The following is a 19,557-nucleotide window of genomic DNA, read 5'->3' on the forward strand; positions in this document are numbered from 1 at the left end:
TCACAAACCTATAAAAGATTTCTCCCTCTTTACAAAGTTTTTAATTTACTTTTTTATTTTGTTTGTGATTTTAGAACACATTATCAACGCAAAGCTCTTTTAGCACGAGTCTCTTATCACATTCTCCAGTGAGATTCCTATAAGTACTTCGGAATTTCTACACACCTTATAATGTGGCTTCCAGATTTTAATATGAAGGTTAGTGTACTAGTCTTTATATTAGATTGTTATTATCACACTAATTTTGAGTAACTTGCACATGTGCATAATTCAATTATACTGGAAATTTTGTATCATATTATCAATTCATGCTAGGAAATAAAACTATTGTCATCGGATATTCTAGTATTGCATGTACACAATATAACTAGTTCTATCCACCTGTTGCATCTCTTGTTGGAAATACACGTTTGCTAACGCATGCACTGTTTTCATAGCTTGTTAGAGTTAGCGCAGATATTAATAATAATATATGAATTTGTTATAAGAAACTGTTTTCATAGCTTGTTAGAGTTAGCGCAGATATTAATAATATATGAATTTGCTATAAGAAATTTATGTATTATACAATCCACCATCTATTTGCAGATCGAATACCGTATTAACTTAGATGGTTTGTGGTTCTGAGATGTTTTGGAGATGATATATGCTGGTATTATTAAACCATGTGCAAGTGATACCGCATTTGGTAGTTGGTTAAAAGATTATTCATGTATAAAATTAATTCGGTAATCGATTTGCAACTTAGAAACACACATAACTAATACATATATAAGTTCTTATGAAATACATGTATTATCTTATGTAGAATAAAAAGTGGAATAAGTAATACATGTATAACTAATACATAAATTACGTATCACTGCATAACTAACACCTAATACCTAACTAATACCTGCAAAATTAATACATAGATTCTCACATACCTACTTTCTATATTATAATAGAAGCAGAACTCTAAGCAACTACCAAACAACCCCTGCATAACTCTGAACCTACATACATGAATCCACATTTGCTATGAAGTGCTACTTACTGCAGGTATAAGAAAATCTCAAGGCCATATTTTAAAGTGCAACCATATGTACAAATTTTTTTTATCAATCTCAAGATAGATAAAATGTAGGAATTAACTCGCTGGGAAAAGAATGCAGACCTAATATAGGCCTAATACAGTAGTAAAAGAAGAAAAGGTACAGCAAAAAAGCACAAGATACAGCTAAGGGAAACAACTAATTAGGCAGAAACTTCTGAATCATCGTATTGCCAGGGGTTGAACTCGATCGTTTTAGGGTCAACCTCTTCAACGTGGCCAGAACTATCAATTGCAGTACGGTGTTCATGATATTTGCCATTGTACTCGTACACTTCCAAATCACCCCAAGGTGTAGGACAAATTTCATTTGATAAGTTGAACCATTTTGGTTTGAATTCGTCGCCCTTGGCCTCTCTTGTTCTCCTGTCAGCTCTCTGCCTCTCCTCCAAACTGAAAAGATAAAATCGTATACACCAGCAAATGGTGAGAGACATGGACAATTGGCTGAATAGCACAAAATTAACTACACACTGAAGGAAGACGTGAGGCAGGAGATGGCTTGTTATTTTCTTGTTCAACCCAAAAATATTTTGCCAGTGGTAAAAGTAATAACTCTATGATGCACTTCGCACTGTTTGCTACTTTGCTTAGCTCCGTAGTATCAACTAGAGCATCCTGGTATTTATTTTCTTTGTCCCCTCTTTCCCATCCAACTGCGTTAACGAAGCTTAAGAGTAGATCAGCAATTGGAAGAAAGAACTGATGCTCAAAACAGAATCTATTTGTGGAATGGAGATAAGGAGAATAATGGATTCCATTTAGTCAATTGGAAGACTGTAATTCTCTCAAAGAAACAAGGTGGGTTAGGCATCAAGAATTTAAGGATTCGAATGGAAGTTACCTCTGTGTATGGCATCAGCTTGTGGAGACCTATCAGAAATCTGTGGCATAGTTTCTTTGAAAAAACTAACTAAAATGTAAAGAATGGAAGGAAGATCTAGTTTTGGGATGACGACTGCTTAGGAAGTGGCAGCTCGAACAACTTTTTCCAGACATCTACTTGCTGAAGAAACAACACAAGGCCACTTCGCAAGAAGTATGGTACTCAGGGATGGAACTTAACATACAGGAGGCTTTTACAAGACGGAAAGGTGGGTAGACTGGCTGAATTCTATAGCATCCTAGACCAATTGCAGGATTGAATGACGGAGAAGATACTCAAGTGGAAATGCCACAACAAAGGCATTTTCACAGTCAGCTCAACCTACAAGAATTTAATCCAGATGGGGACTAAATCAGTTTTTTGCCTTGGAAGCTTATATGGAAAGTTAAAATTCCATACAAGGTGGCAATTTTTACTTGGTTGGTAGTAAAAGAGGCAGCAATAACCCAGGAGAATCTCTTGAAAAGGGAAATACATGTGTCCAAGATGTTTTTTTGTGAGCAACAGGCAGAGATCAATCATCTGTTTCTTCACTGCAGTGTAGTTAGGCAAACTTTGGAACATGTCTATCAGCTTTAGGGGCGTAAGGTGGACTATGCCTGAAAGGGCAGGGCAGGCTCTTGAAAGCTGGAATAATGAAGGTAGTGGCAGTACAGAAAAAAGCAGATGGAGAATTGTCCCAGCAGTACTTTGGAGGACCATATGGAAGGAGAGAAATTTGAGATGTTATGAGAGCATTAGCAGTTATACTCCGCTGTTTGTAGCTCTACGTTGTAAATTCAGGGATCCCAGCCTTTAGTGCTAAAGGTTGATATAAAAACTTGTTACCTTTGTCCGAAAAAAGAGTAGACCAGCAATCGATTTTAAATCCTTGAAATGTGGCAAATAAATTTTTTTTTCAATGCCTGAGCAGCAAGGTAATGAGATCCCTGGAGAAACCCCAAGTCCACCCCAGGATGACAATTTGATACACTGAAGGAAACAAACTGGATGGTCACTTTTTAACATCAACACCAACTGTGCAAATGGGACTCACTATAATGTCGGAGCCAAGAATCCAAACAAGGGGTTTCAAATTACTTGGAATTTGAGCGTATGACCTAACGCACTTTTTGAACCCCCTTTGCAGTTGACTATAACTTACTCTTGTGTCAAATGGATTCAACAGCTTATATATAACAAAAAACTAAATATTGACCCATTTACACAGTATAATAATTCGATTAAAAGGATTCAGTTGAAACCCCCCAACCCCCAAAGCTAAGTTCCAGCCCTGACTATATAGCTAGGATAATCAGCAGTAAAGGAGACATTTCATGCCACGGAAAAGTCCAATGCTAGATTTGATATTTCAAATGCAAATAAAAACAACATAACATGCAATTGATGAAAAGAGAGGGGCATACCGGCTCTTTTCTGAACTAGCTTTGGACATGTCACCTTTCTCAAGTGCGTAACGATCAGGGCGCAAGCGAGAATCAGATGATAATAATTTCTTAGGTGCAGTATCAAAGCTGTTAATCTTGTGTGCAAAATATGTATACTGAAATTTGTCATTTTTAGGAGCTTCAGCAGCTTTCCAGACCTGAAATAAGTAGGAATTTGCATGTGAAATTTGAGTAAATTAATACTGCAATTTTCACTTGACAACAATTATCATCATTTAGAGAATCATAAGATGCCATCAAGCTTCATGCAACCTGATGAACAAGAATACTTGCACCATGTAAGGTTTCAGTTGAAATGAATTCAACAGCTGAATGTAAAATTTAAAATTATCCCAACATTGATGATATGCATACATGTGAACATGGCCTAAGAGTGTCTCTGCCTCAACTTTTAACATGTTCATTTCTAAAAGGTAGAAATAGCAGCACTTGTATATAAGATGCATGTATACAATGGCCTAGAATAGTTTTGTTTCCACTTTCAACGATTTATTTCAAAAATGTAGTCATAGCAGTATCCCTGTATAGATGTCCAGATCATTATTTGCTCCACTTATGAGATATGTAATTTACCTGGATGATAAACTGAAAATTTTGAAGTTCAGCAGATCAGAGCCATAATTATTTAGGTAGTATGAAAGTCTAAATGCTTATGTCAGACATTTTAGGCACAGCAAGCAGCTATGTCTATTTCTGCAATCTCCTATATCTTTTCTGTCTTTATAAGGGTAATATGAAGGTCAAAAGTAGCAAAGCTTACTATCATGTTAACTACAAGTCTACAACAACAGAATTTACAAGTTATGAATCTTATGTTTAAACTCGATTCTTCAGAAATCTGGACTATGTTGCTTGCTTCGTCGAGAGAAAGGTTTTACAAATCAAGCATGGAGTACTTTCAGATCTATCCTAGCAACAATTTGGAAATTGCAACATATGACACATACTTTAATTAAACTAATCTTTGGTTGAGAAACTTCAAATACTCAAGCCCTAGAGGAATCAACATAAATCAAGCCATGATGAAGAAAAGAAACCAAAACAACAGAAATATCTGACCAGAGGCTACAATTAAACAAAGCACACAGAATTTCAGCTTAGAAAAATAAGGAAAAAAAGAGAAGTTGCATTGGAACAAGGGTTACTATTGAAGAAAGAATGCTGGATTTCACCTCTTTCAAAGTGCTGTCTGGCAGGGGTTCCCCTTCCATATCACAGGGTTGATAACTTATAGATTCGTTCCATTTTCCAGTCATCAAAATTTTGGGTTCTTCCTCACTGTTGTAAACATATCCATCAACTTCATAGCGACCAGCACTGCCAAAAACGTGAAAGTTAAGATTAAATGAAAAGAAAAGAACGAAAATACTTTATAGGAAACAGGTTTATAAATTTAAGTCAGAACATCTTCTATACAACCTCTTACTGGCAAGGAATATGTAATTTAGTTTGTCTTAGGACCCAGATATAGAAAACAGTAATGTTCACTTTTTTCGGTAGGCAACAAACCATTCACACAGGGGCAGTGCTCTGTGCAGGTCGCTTAATAGATGCTAAAACTGAAGTAGATTAAGGGCAGTATGCTTTAGTTTATTTTTTTGATAAAGATAGTGTTCTTTAGTTTAAAGCTAGCCTGACAACCATTTTTTTCAAGTAAAATATTTTCAATCAAAGCTAGTTTGATAACCATATAGAAGGAAAGCTAGAAACATCAACATTTCTACTTGAAGAACTAACAACGGTAACATTAGTTGACATCATTTACTAAAGACAGGGAGCACTAAATTGACAGTTCCTTTAATAGCAGAGAGTTAGCAACAAGTCGTAATTGCTATACACAATGAACCCTCCAAGAAACTGGATCTCAAAGTCAAACCTTCACAAGGAAACAAAGACAGGATTTCAATGAAACCATTCTAATGGAAGAAGTAAGCTTCCAAGTGAGACCTAATTGGCAGTGGGTGGACTACTTAGAATCTTTATCACATACACTGGTATTACAATTTTTATGTAGGGCCATTTATCCCTTGAACTCTCTCTTCCACTGTGCGCTAATTTGAGTAAGTTCCACAGCGTCCGCCAAGAACTGCTTGGCGGTGAAGAATAAGAGCAATCAGTACTTTATTCGCTTAGCAAAGACCAGAATAAGTGAAAGACATTTGAAGGAGTCAAGGAGATGCCCGTCCATTTACACTATGTACTGCTTGGTTCTTAATTGATCTAAAAGGTATGTTTCCTTAAAGATCCACGGAAAGGGAAAGCATTCTAGCACTTTATTGTGATGAAACATTAAACAGGTGAAGATAAGAGCAACAATATCATGAATCATACCCAAACCACCCACAAGGTTGAAAATACAGTAACACTTTATCCCCTGTCGTCAAGTTCGTCAAGATCATCTCCCCAGGCGAATCGATCCATGTTCGGCCAAAAATAAGATTGAGAACTTTTGTTGGAGGAGGCACCAAATCTAGGACAACCCCAGACTTTTTCAGTGTGAGCCTTGACCTGCACATCAACAGAGCACCAAAATTGAAGATACAGAAGAACTTGGTCTGCAATTTGCAACATAACTAAGCATCTTTTAGCTGGAGCCGGAATAGGGGCCAAGTAACGGTTAAAAATACCTCCTAATTAAGCATAGAGTGGATAATGCAACAGGAACAAAAAAAAAAGTGGTATAAGAATTGATGATCTCCCTATGTATAAAGATTGTGCATGCTGTCATTTCAGCTACACTTCAGGGACAGGTTGCAAAAATGCAATCACCTCATAGATAGTTAGCTGTCAAATAATATATATGAATCATTGTTATACATGCAAGTCAACATTCCCACTACATCCTGAAGTTTACTAAATAGTTCCAATTTTACACTTAGCAGCACTTAGATGGCAAAAAGAAAAGGAACCATCTAGTGAATTGCATTATTATATCTGTTACACAAACATGCCATGTTTCAAACAGACCCCAGTGCTTACGACGCTTCTATTTTTAAGCCCCCCCCAAAGAGCAACTGCTCGAACTCCTTGTGTGATTATTAAAGAGCTATTAACCACTTCCTCTCATGAATTTTGGATATTTTGAGGTTCTCTGAAGGTCTTACCAGCAAAAAAACCAAGTATGCTCTCTTAAACAGGATATTCGACATTCTGATAATAAAAAATGGAAAATCAATATAACAGCTCCTACCTGCCAAGTGGATAGACTTCAACTGAGTTCCCCAAGAATTTGGACTTCACCTTTGAGGTTATATCATATTTGAAATGTTCGTTTTCTGCATGTGCTGCGCCAATTGGGGGGTGATGACAAACCTGACATAGTACAAGACTTCAATATCATGAGCACAAATGATCAACAATAATGATTGACATCTAACAAGGAAACCACGGTCAGGCTGAAATTAGATCCAGGGGAAGAATTCACTCTATGATTCACCTGCTCAGCGATAAATGTGATTCCAGCATGGTTAACAAATTCATATGTTTCACCGAGGATGGGGTTGAAGGGCTTCCATGTGCGTTGTAAGGCATAGTATACAGATATGAACCATGTTGCTGGAAAACCAAATTGTTGTTGCATCATATTTAATGATATAGTGGATACAAAACAGGAGTGATGCTAAGCACTATGGAAGTAGATTGTTTACCGGAATATACTAATCTCATGTGTGGGTCCTCGCACTCATCTGCCAATTCCAGTAGATAGGAGTATTCCATCAACTGTCAATATATATACATCAGTATAATCCTCAACTAAAAATTAGAGCAAAAATACAGCAGTAATCTGCAAGCCAGCAATTAATTGCAAATATACCTCTGCCATTTTTTGAAGGTTGGTCATGGGCTCACAAATAATAACTGGCAATGTCACCAGTGAGGTAATATCAGCACCTATGTACTTTTGCATCATTTTCCAATAATTATCACGATCCTACAAAAACCTCAGAAGTGTGAATGCACTCAACAAAAAAATCTACAATTACCCCAAAAAAAAAATTATTGGTGCCGCTGCTCCTATTTAGTGGTCCATTGACAAGAGTCAGGTTAATAATTAATAATCAGAAACTATTCAACTTCAAATATATAGCTAACTTATATAATATGCATAGGAGTCAAATGTGGCAGAGGAAGAAACACTGGCTTCAGCCTCGGTACTTGGAAATGGAATCCTAAATGGCGCCTCATATTTATCAGATGCTTGTGATTTAGTTTTGACGCAGCAAGTAGGGGGAAACAATTCTCAATTGCTGGTGCCACAAATAAAGCAGCTGATTCAGTAGAGTGGGCTGCAATAAGGGTCCGGTTTCATTAAGTTAATTAAAAAATGGCTTGGCGGTATGTTAATGAATTGGTCCGCGACAGAAACAAGATTTCATAAGTTCAGGGACTTGAGGAAGGTCTAGTAAGCAATTCTTATTCTTGATAGAAGCCGTATCTCGCTGCTAACCAACCAGAAACTAGCATCTACTCTAGTAAATAGCTTTCAAAGGAATATGTGGTAATTGTCAATCCAAAGAGGTCACTGCAAAGAGGAGATGAGGCAAAGCTTGGTGTGTCTCCAAGAGTTTTAAGCATCTAAGAGGAGCAGAGGAAGGGTGCAGATATTAAGCTCTTGTCTTGACCATAGGTATTAGCCAAGGCAACACTCTTTCCCCAAATATACTGGGGGTATAAACAATTTATTGAGCCGAAAGGAGAGTATGGGAACTACAAACCCAATTCTCTTTACAGATCATACAAAACCACATAAATAATGAGAGCGCTACTCAAACACCACATACAACCCTTGGGGATTAGGTGAGAAGAGGATTCATACCTCCTGCTTCCATCTTCCTCTTTGGGCTTCAGCACCGGCATCCTCATTGTTTCCTTCAGGATTTACGACTTCCAGCCCTTCATAACCAAGCAAGCTGGAACAATAACAGCTTATGACTAAAACGCCCATAAAAATCAAAAGTTACTAAAATAAAGGAAAAGATATGGTATATCATAAGATCTCAATTTGTCTAAATAACAGTCTGTTGCAGATTTAATGAAAATTGATCAGGCATGACAGTGGGAACTGATGATATATTCATTTACTAAAGCCTAAAGAGCCAAGAGAACAAATGAAACCACCCGTCGATAAAACTTCACCATTTTATTATCAGCATGCATTAATATTGAGTAACAAGACAATGGAGCAGCTACATGGAGGGCAAAAAGTCACCGTTAAACTTAAAGTTTCATGCATTTTCATGTTCCAAAAGGAGGCAAAGTTCACTTTATCATCCACAGTTCATGTTTCTCGCAAAAAGTAGTTCAGGGATCTTAAACAGATAGGTGAGGGCTATGTTTGCGTATGAGATAAAGATGGTGAAGGCATAACTTCTCTTATTCGAAACTGAGAGCATGTAAAAGAAAGGTAAAGGGAAAATAAAAACAAGCTTGCAATATGAATATCAGGTTTCATAACAGTATTAAAGAATGATTGAAGCAACAGCCCAACAACTTTGCGTGTTCATTGCCCACCGTGCTAACTCAACTACAATTCCATTTACTTCGGCAATAACAGGGGTACGTTCCACCCAAAACTAGTTTGACGAAAGTTTTGACCTTTTGAACTCCCTGGCAAGAGCAGCTAGTTTTAATTTAACCTCTCTTGTCTCTCTTTCTTTCGGTTGGCAAGTGCATTGTGCAGCAATATTTTCGGATATTAACCAGAATCTTAGTAAAATATGCAGTTATTAGCTGACTCAACCCAGTTAGAAGTTGGAATACATAATATCAATAACTGACAAAGCAGCTAATTCAAGAAATACGGCATAAGAGTATACACAGATCGAAATGCCTCCGCCATGCCTATGTCTATAATTACCTCTAAACAACTTCACACGGGCTGATACTGTAACCAACCTAAAATAGCTAAGCAGTTATAGAAACAACTTATTCACAGAACAGTTATTGTTACAAGCTCAAGTTGCATTTCAACCAGTATAGTGGGATAAAAAATCTTAAGACACAAATAATGACAAATTTAGGTTCTTTGAGCACCCATCGCATTAAGTATCATCACGGGGCACGCTGCCATCTCCCACCTCCCAACAACAGCAGAAATCAGGCATCATATCAAACTTGATATCTTAAGACAACATATTTAAGGAAAACACAACAGCAAAAAATTAAACGTGGTAATATTAGGGAGAAAATTACAACTTCCCATATCAGCAAAGCAGTAAAAGACAACAAATTTAAGGTAAACACAACAGCAAAAATCAAAATTAGTAATATTAAGGAGAAAATTCGAACTTCCCACATCAGCAAAGCAGTGAAACGACGACAATTTTAAGGTAAACACAACAGCAAAAATCAAACTTGGTCATATTAAGGAGAAAAAGACAACAAATTTAAGGTAAACAAAACAGCAAAAATCAAACTTGGCAATATTAGGGAGAAAATTACAACTTCCCATATAAGCATAGCAGTAAAAGAACAAATTTAAGGTAAACACAATAGCAAAAACAAACTCGGTAATAATATTAGGGGGGAAATTACAACTTCCCACATCAGCCAAACACCTAATCAGTAAAAAAAGACTAACATATTTTAAGGCAGTAATAAATACATTAGCCAATATCCCTTTAGTACATCAAGCTCCCTTATTTACAATAGCAACAAATATCAAAAGTTAAATCAAAGTTGCCGATCTGGAATCGATTAATTTCAAAATAACAGTAAACTTAATTTTCAAAAACTAAAATTAAAATTTTTCTTTTTGCAGAAATTAGGGTTTACCCATTAACAGATTTGGACATAGCACTTCCAATATTGGAGAAAATAGAGGAGAAAAAACCACCACCACTGCCGCTTTGGTTTCCATCTTTGTTGGCCGCCATCGATTAAATACAGTTGTTTTTTCAAACAAAAAAAAAAAAAAAGGGAGTATTTTTCTTTGGTTATTTGAGGAAAAAGGGAAGAATTAGAAGCAAGATCTGATGAAATTTGAAGGCAGAATATTGAAAAAGGGAAAAAAATAGAGGAAGAATTAAAGTGGGAAGGGTGAAGGAAGGAAGGTCAGTGGTGGATCCTCCTTTTCTTCGCTAAATACAGCTCCTCCTATTTCAAAGTCAAAAAGCGATGAATTGAATCTTCTCTTTCTTTCCTCCGCCTCCACCAAAGAGGAATGGGATAATTTACGCGTCTAAGTTTTTCAGAAGGTCTTTAGATTGGTTTATTTTTAAAGTATTTTTAATTTTTAGATTTTTTATTTTTTTTTAAGATATTTGATAAAAATAGAATGTATTTTAAGTTTAAAAAGATCAAAAAATTGTTTATTTTTAATGTTTTGACTTTTAATTTATAAATCACTTTAAAAAATCCATTCAAATATCTTTAATCATGATTTTCTTCATTTATTTTTATCAGTCATATTTATCAAAATAATTATTAATATAATTATTTTGTTATATACTCTTATGAAGTAATTGATATTTAATATTAATAATTTAAATAATAAATAATTAATATAAAAAAGATAAATATTGAGAAATTATTTTTAAACTACTAAACAGGTAAAAATGAATTAAAGAATTATCTATTATTGTATTTTTGTTTTGATTTTATATTTTGCTTCCAGCTTGGCGGCTAATTTAGGGACGGCCCAAAGCAAATATCATATGAATGAGTTTTGAAATAGGGTAAATTATATTCTGAACATAAATAAATCATAAGAGCAATATTTTAAAAGGCAGTTTTAATTTTATTGTGAGGTGCTGTCAAAATGCATTGGGACGTAAGCATGGTGTTTAGAGGCTTACATCCTAAGCATTTAATTGTATGTCTCAAATACGCTTAATGCTTGAAGTATACAAATTGTATCAAATTCTTTAGCCAACAGTATAGATTTTTACATTTTAATAAATAAATGATTCTTAGTAAATTTTTTCATTACAAAATTTAGAAAATTAAGAGTAATTACCAAGTCATATTATTATTTTTTAGAACGGTGTGAGGGTGAATATCATTTTAAATTTTTATTTAAATATACAACAACAACCCAATATATTTCCACACAATGAGGTCTGGGGAGGGTGAAATGTACGCAGTCCATACCGCTACCTCCGAAGAAGTAGAGAGACTGTTTCCGATAGACCTCCGGCTCGAGAGAGAATAGCATAGCAAGGTCGTAATGCAACTCGAAACAGGATGTATAACACAACAAAAATAAGCGATAAAATAATAACAGTAGATATCAAGGAAATACAAAAAAAGTAAAGTACAAGCAGTACGAAATAAAAAAATAGGAAAACGGATACTCTCCTAGTAGTAAACAATACGCTCACAGACCTAAGAGGACTACCACCCCACACTCTCCTAACACCTAGCCACAACCCACACACTCGCACTAGCCTTCAACCCTAATCTACGACCCTCTACACCTTCCTGTCTAGGGTCATGTCCTCAGTAAGCTGCAGTTGCTCTATGTCATGCCTAATCACCTCCTTCCAGTATTTCTTTGGCCTACCTTTACCCCTCCTGAAGCCATCCAAAGCTAGTCTTTCACACCTCCGAACAGGGGCATCCGTGCTCCTTCTAATCACATGCCCAAACTATCTCAACCTGTCTTCTCTCATCTTATCCTCTACCGAAGCAACTCCCACCTTCTTTCAGATAATCTCATTCATGACTCTATCCCCTATAGTGAGACCACACATCCAACGCAACATCCTCATTTCCGCCACCTTCAATCTTTGGATATGGGAGTTCTTAACTGGCTAACATTCAGCTCCATGCAGCATGACCGGACGGACTGCCACTTTATAAAATTTGCCTTTAAGCTTAAGGGGCACCTTCCTATCACATAACACTCCCGAGGCGAGCCTCCACTTCATCCAACATACTCCAATACGCTTAGAGACATCCTTCTCAATCTCGCCATCCCCTGAATCATAGACTCAAGATACTTAAAACTATCCTTCTTAAAAACATCCTGAGAGTCCAACCTCACCACCACACCATCCTCCTAAGTCCTCCTGACTCGAGTCACCGAACTTGCATTCCAAATACTCCGTCTTGGACCTACTCAACCAGAAGCCCTTAGATTCCAGGGTTTGCCTCCAAACCTCCAATTTCTCATTCACACACACCCGCGTCTCATCAATCAGCACTACATCATCCGTAAATAACATACACCACGGCACCTCACCTTGAATACTCCACATCAACACGTCCATCGCCAACGCAAAAATGAAAGGGTTGAGAGTCGATCCTTGGTGCAAACCTGTCTCTACCGAAAAATGCCCTGAGTCTTCTCCCGTCGTCCTCACTCGAGTCTTCCCTTCATCGTACATGTCATTGATAGCTCTGATGTACACCACCTGCACTCCTCTTACCTCCAAGCATTTCCAAAGAACCTTCCTAGGGACTTTGTCATACTCCTTCTCCAGATCGATGAACACCATATGCAAATCCCTTTTTCTTTTCCTATACTGCTCCACCAATCTTCTCACCAGGTGAATTGCCTCTGTCGTCGAGTGACCAGGCATAAAACCAAACTGATTCTCTGAAATGGACACGACCCTCCTCAATCTTCGCTCAACCACTATCTCCCAAATCTTCATAGTATAACTCAACAGCTTAATTCTCCTATAGTTATTGCAACTCTGAGTCACCCTTGTTTTTATACAAAGGAACATCGTACTCCATCTCCAAGCCTCAGGCATTCTGGCAGTCGTGAAAAAAGACGTTGAACAAATCAATCAGCCACCTTAAGCCTGGCCCACTAGCATACTTCCAAAAATCCACCGGGATCTCGTCGGGCCCCGTCGCCCTACCCCTCCGCATTCTATGAATAGCCTCTCTGACATCCTCAACTTTAAAACGTCTACAGTAAGAAATCGCGGCTCTCCTCCGAGCGCTCCAACTTCCCTAACACAATGCCTCTGTTCCCTTTTTAGTTTAAAAGCCTATGAAAACACTCCTGTCATCTCTTCTTAATGTGAACATCTTTCACCAACACTCTACCGTCCTTCCCCTTAATGTACTTCACTTGATTGAGGTCACGACTCTTCCTCTCCCTAGCCTTAGCAAGCCTCTACAACCTTTTTTCTCCGTCTTTCTCCTCTAACCTCGCATACAAACCCTCAAACGCTGTTGTCTTAGCTGCCGTAACTGCTAACTTAACCTCTTTCCTTGCTACTTTGTAAACCTCCCTATTCACCCGTTTCTCCTCTTCATCCTTACTCCCAATCAACTGAACATACGCCCCTTCTTGATTTCCACTTTCTTCTTAACTTCCTCATTCCACCACCAGTCCCCCTTATGTCGTCCTGCCCGACCCCTCGAAACACCCAACACCTCTCTAGTCGTCTCCCTGATGCAGCTGGCTGCTTATCCCACATAAATATATATTCAAATATTTATATTTTTACTTGTCATTAGTCTTTATGTTTTATCATGTATCTTATAATTATCATATTTTATGATTTTGTAATTTGAAATTATTTTATTTTTATTCATTAAAAAATGTTGTCTTAATTATAATAGTAATAGCTTATTAATTATTTTTTAATAAGGGAAATTATATAATATAATAGTCCAGGGGCGGCTCAATAAATTTGGTGGCCTAAAGTTGAACTTTAGTATGAGGCCTTAATTTTAAAATAAATAAATAATAAAACTTATCACTCTCCCCCCCCCCCCCCCCCCCCCCCTCTATGCATATATGCAAAGTCGTTGCTCGCTTAGATAAAAGAGAAAATGAGAAGGCATAATTTGCTTCATTTATTCCAATTATCAAATGTAAATGATCTTTAAAGAGTCATATTCAAAAAACGTAAGGATCTAAAAGAGTAATTCATACTCCATCCGTCCCATTTTACCCGTCTCAAATTTTTTAATTTAATATCCCATTTTACTTATCAAGACAAGACAATTTTTTTTTCTATTATACCCTTAGTGTAATTGATTACTCCTTATTATTAACATTTTTGAAAAATATTGCAAAGAGGGGTATCAATAAAAATTCACCATTAAAAATATAAATGGTACTTTGATATTAGTCATCCATTAATATTGGAACTAACAACAAGACACAATTAAGAGGGGCAAAATGATAAAGTTACATTACCAATCATTATTTTCTTAATAGTTGTACCATCCCAATTTGAGACTGGTAAAATGGGATGGAGGGAATATTATCTAAAAAGAAAAAGTGCAATGCTACTATCATATCAAAGTACTTGTTAAGCTTTATTTTAGACTGTCAAACTGTATAACCTAAAAATTGCAATTTAGAGAGCTTTTCGTATAATTTATGAATATTTAATGTTTAGTTTTTGTATGTTAAATTAATTTAATCTAATTTAACTTAAAAAATTATTCAAATTAACTTTTTAAAAGTAAAACATACCAAGTATTTTGGAGGACTGAAGCATTTGCTTTACTTGTTTTACATAATAGCTGGCCATGTAATAGTCATTAGTATATCTTAAGAAATTATAATTTTTTATTATTTAAAAATTAAAATTTTAGTGTTAATTTGCGGTCTATCTTTTAAAACGATGATTAAGAGTAGTGCGGCAGCTAGACCACTGGAAGATAAGTTTATTGTTTATTCATTCGATAAAGCTCGTCAATAACGAAGTTGATTACAAAGTGTCAACCAATTAATAAAAGTGAATTCAGAATTAATTATACAAATTTTTAACACTAGGAGTATAATTTAAGGATATAGATTATACCGTACTACTTTCCCAGTGAATGAAGATTGGGGAGTCCGCCCTAGCAGCCAAAGTCAATTTTGTTTTGAATATTGGAAAGGAATTTCTGTCACAAAAATACATTAAGCTTTGGACTACGCGTCAATATAGTTTTCACTTTTCAGCCTTTAAAAGTATCTCCATATATATATATTAGATTAGTATACGTGCTCACTCAAGTCAATCAATAAAATATACATAAAAATTAAGAATAATATAATTAGAAAATAGTAATATATTAACGTTAAAAAATAATATATCTATTTAAATTATATAAATAAATATTTTATTTTAAATATATTATTATGTGATGTGTCTCATTTAATATTTATTATAAACGAAAAGAACAAAGTTAATTTGAATTTCATGCTAATAAAATTGTTCTCAAACCTCATTACTCCTTTCACTAGAGACACCTTCAAGAACACTCAATCACTTACTTCTCTTTGCCTAAATCAAAATAATACAATTAAATCTAATTTTTACACACAAAAAATTTCTTAAAGTCGTCTGACACTTATCTACCACCTATAAACAATAACAAAATAATACGATAATAGAGATATTAAAATAATGTAACTAAACCTAACCTTTACATAAAAAAATTCCTCAAAACCGACCAACATCTATCTATCGCATGTAAACTGCAACAAAATAATACGATAAAAGTGATATCAAAATAATACAATTAAACTTAAATTTTACATACAAATTTTTTTCAAAGCTGATCGAGATTCATCTACGAACGGTAAACTATCACAAAATAACAAACTAATAGAAATATTACGATAATATAATTAAACCTAACTTTTACCTAAAAACAATTTTCAGAACCGACCCACATTCATCTAGCATCCGTAAATTACAATAAAATAATAAGATAATAAAGGCATCAAAACAATACAATTAAACCTAACCTTTACACAAGAAATTCTTCAAAACCAACCGACATTCATCTACGACCTGTAAACTATAAAAAAAATATATATAATAGTGATCACAAAGTTTCGATTTTGATCCAATTAATTCTTGTCTGAGCAAAAATTTTGCCCCTAATGAATGATTTTGAATGAAAACAAAGAAGATATATATATAACACATGTTGAATTCTATTATGCTGACAAAAAGAGTGAAAAATTTGAGGGTTAGAAAATCAAACATCCATCAATCTAGACATGCAATCTAATCAAGTTAGATGAATATCAATCATATTCTCCCAATAGACAAGTTGGTTTGTTCTTTAGTTTAACGTATATCTCAATATTTATAAAAGTATTTCCTTAATAAAATTCTATTTTAGGAGTATTTTTCTAATTGAACAGTAGAAAGAAAATATTAATTAATTCTCCTACCATATATTTGAGGAGTCTCAGGAAGTCAAATAGGAAAGAAAATATTAATTAATTCTCCTTCCATATATTTTAAGAGTCTCATATATTTTAGGAAGTCTAATTAATATAATAAAAAATAATTAAATAATAAATTTAACATAGTGAAAAGACAGTTTTATCTAAAGAAGAGTCTTTTAATGACGGGTAAAAAGTTTAAATAACATTTTTTTATATATATATATATATATATATATATATATATATATATATATTAGTTTAGTTGAGTGCGCCTTGCGCGTGTTCCTTACTTTAATGAGTTTAAACATTACATTAAATAGGATATTTCTTTAAATAATAAAGATGAATATAATAATTAAATGTAATATCTTTTGAGTATGTAAGATGAATAATTTATTTATTAAACCTAATCTTTACTAAAAATATTTTTAAAAGTTGATCGACATTCATCTACCATTGTAAATTGCAACAAAACAATACAATGATAGAGACATCAAAATAATACAATTAAATCTAATCTTTACACACAAAAAAAAATTCAAAGTCGTCCGACACTCATCTAACACCTGTAAATAATAACAAAATAATACGATAATAGAGATATCAAAATAATACAATTAAACCTAACCTTTACATAAAAAAAATTCTCAAAGCCGACCAATATTTATCTATCACCTGTAAACTGCAATAAAATAATTCGATAAAAGTGAAATTAAAACAATACAATTAAACTTAAATTTTACACACAAAAATTTCTCAAAGTCGATCGAGATTCACCTACGAACTGTAAACTACCACAAAATAACAAACTAATAGAGATTTTACGATAATACAATTAAACCTAACCTTTACCTAAAAAAAAAATTCAGAGCCGACCCACATTCATTTAGTATCTGTAAATTAAAATAAAAAAATAAGATAATAAAGATATCAAAATAATACAATTAAACCTAATCTTTACACAAGAAATTCTTCAAAGTCAGCCGACATTCATCTACGACCAGTAAACTATAAAAAAAAATAATAGTGATCACAAAACTTCAATTTTGATCCAACTAATTCTTGTCTAAGCAGAAATTTTGACCTTAAAGAATGATTTTGAATGAAAACAAAGAAGATATATATATATATATATATATATACATACATACACACACATGTTGAATTCTATCATACTGACAAAAACAGTGAATAAGTTGAAGGTTAGAAAATCAAACATCCACCAATCTAGACTTACAATCGAATCAAGTTAGATGAGTAACAATCATATTCTCCCAATAAGCAAACCGTTTTGTTCTCTAATTTAACATACATCTCAATATTTATAGAATTATTTTCTTAATATAATTTTATTTTAGGTGTATTTTTCTAATTGAACAGTAGAAAGAAAAATATTAATTAATTCTCCTACCATATAATTTAGGAGTCCCATATATTTTAGGAATTCTAATAAAAAGAAAAATATTAATTAATTCTCCTACCATATATTTTAGGAAGTCTAGTAAAAAGGAAAATATTAATTATTTTTTCTACCATATATTTTTAGGAGTCTCATATATTTTAGGAAGTCTAATTAATATAATAAAAGATAATTAAATAATAAATTTAAAATAATGAAAAGACAGTTTTATCTAAAAAAAAAATTTTAATGAAGGGTAAAAAGTTCAAATCACTTTTTTAAGGGTCTTCACAATTTTAATATATTTATTTTTCTAATTGAACAGTAGAAAGGAAAATATAAATTAATTCTCCTACCATATATTTTAGGAAGTCTAGTAAAAAGAAAAATATTAATTAATTCCCCTACTATATATTTTAGAAGTCTTATATATTTTAGGAAGTTTAGTAAAAAGGAAAATATTAATTAATTTTTCTATCATATATTTTAGGAGTCTCATGTATTTTAGGAAGTCTATTTAATATAATAAAAATTAATTAACTAATAAATAAAAAATAATGAAAAGACAGTTTTATCTAAAAAAGAGTATTAATGAAGGGTAAAAAGCTCAAATCATTTTTCTAAGAGTCTTCATAATTTTAATATATTATGGATTATAGATATAGATACAGTAGCAGAATCAAAATTTTCGTTAAGGGATTCAGAAATAAATATAAGAACTAATCGAAAGAAATTCAACCTCTGCTATATATACATAAAAAATAATTTTAACTATAAAAAAATTTGTTCCGCCCCTTTATATATAATACTTGGTCATGAAAAAATTTAAAATATCTTCCACTTTAATGAAAAAATAATCATAGTAGTATTTAGTCATAAGAATTAATTTAAAATATTTTTGAGAAAATAAAAAATAAAACTTCACTCTTAGTTTTTTTTTTTTATAGAAGTTTAAAAATAATTCTAATTTATATTAATGATCAAATACAAAACCAACTCTAACTTCAAAAGATTATTATTTTCATGATCAAACGATTAAATGTATTTGTCGATTTCAACGACATTCCCTTCTTCTTCTTTTTTTGGTTTTTCATCCGGTGTTCGATACCCGTATTGGAACCCGACTAATTCAGATTCGCGCTGGGTAGGGCCCCATTCGGGGGGGGTAGCGCTCCCAACAGAGTTTTCTCCATGCCTAGGATCTAACCCTTAATTTCTGATTAAGGGTGAAGCTGCCCCATCCGCTGCACCATAACCCATGGTGGTAACTATATTCCCATCATTCCTCTATAATTGTTATTTTTGGTTTGATTTTGTTTTCAAACTAGTCTATGTTCCCGTCCTTACAACTCAGTGGGAGAACCTTGTAAGGCATCACTTTAGCATGTTGTACACACTGTATATAGAACATGCAACGATACCAGACAACTCATGAATGAGCTGTTCAACATCTTCAGATGATGCGATATACCCATAAATATGTTTCTATTTAATAAAATTTGTTAGTATTTGATGATCATGGCACTAATTATAATAAGATTGAGTATTAATATTAATAGCGTATTTTTGTCTCAAAATAAGCATGTCAAATGTGTACTATGGCCAATCTTTCAATTTCATATTTGACATTAAATCCGTTTTTCT

General features: G+C 33.8%; 1 protein-coding gene across 1 annotated transcript; it reads right to left on the minus strand.

Annotated features, from left to right (window-relative positions):
* Window positions 1-1,044: 1,044 nt before the first annotated feature.
* LOC107843476 (oxysterol-binding protein-related protein 3A) lies at window positions 1,045-10,482 on the minus strand. Its single transcript, NM_001324610.1, is given in 10 exon segments — window positions 1,045-1,486; window positions 3,386-3,564; window positions 4,600-4,744; window positions 5,759-5,935; window positions 6,618-6,739; window positions 6,864-6,982; window positions 7,075-7,147; window positions 7,242-7,358; window positions 8,244-8,337; window positions 10,202-10,482. Coding segments are annotated over 10 exon segments (1,377 nt in total). The 5' UTR covers window positions 10,303-10,482; the 3' UTR covers window positions 1,045-1,236.
* Window positions 10,483-19,557: the final 9,075 nt, after the last annotated feature.

This window comes from Capsicum annuum, chromosome 10 (genome assembly GCF_002878395.1).
Source record: "Capsicum annuum cultivar UCD-10X-F1 chromosome 10, UCD10Xv1.1, whole genome shotgun sequence".
NCBI classification, from domain to species: Eukaryota; Viridiplantae; Streptophyta; class Magnoliopsida; order Solanales; family Solanaceae; genus Capsicum; species Capsicum annuum.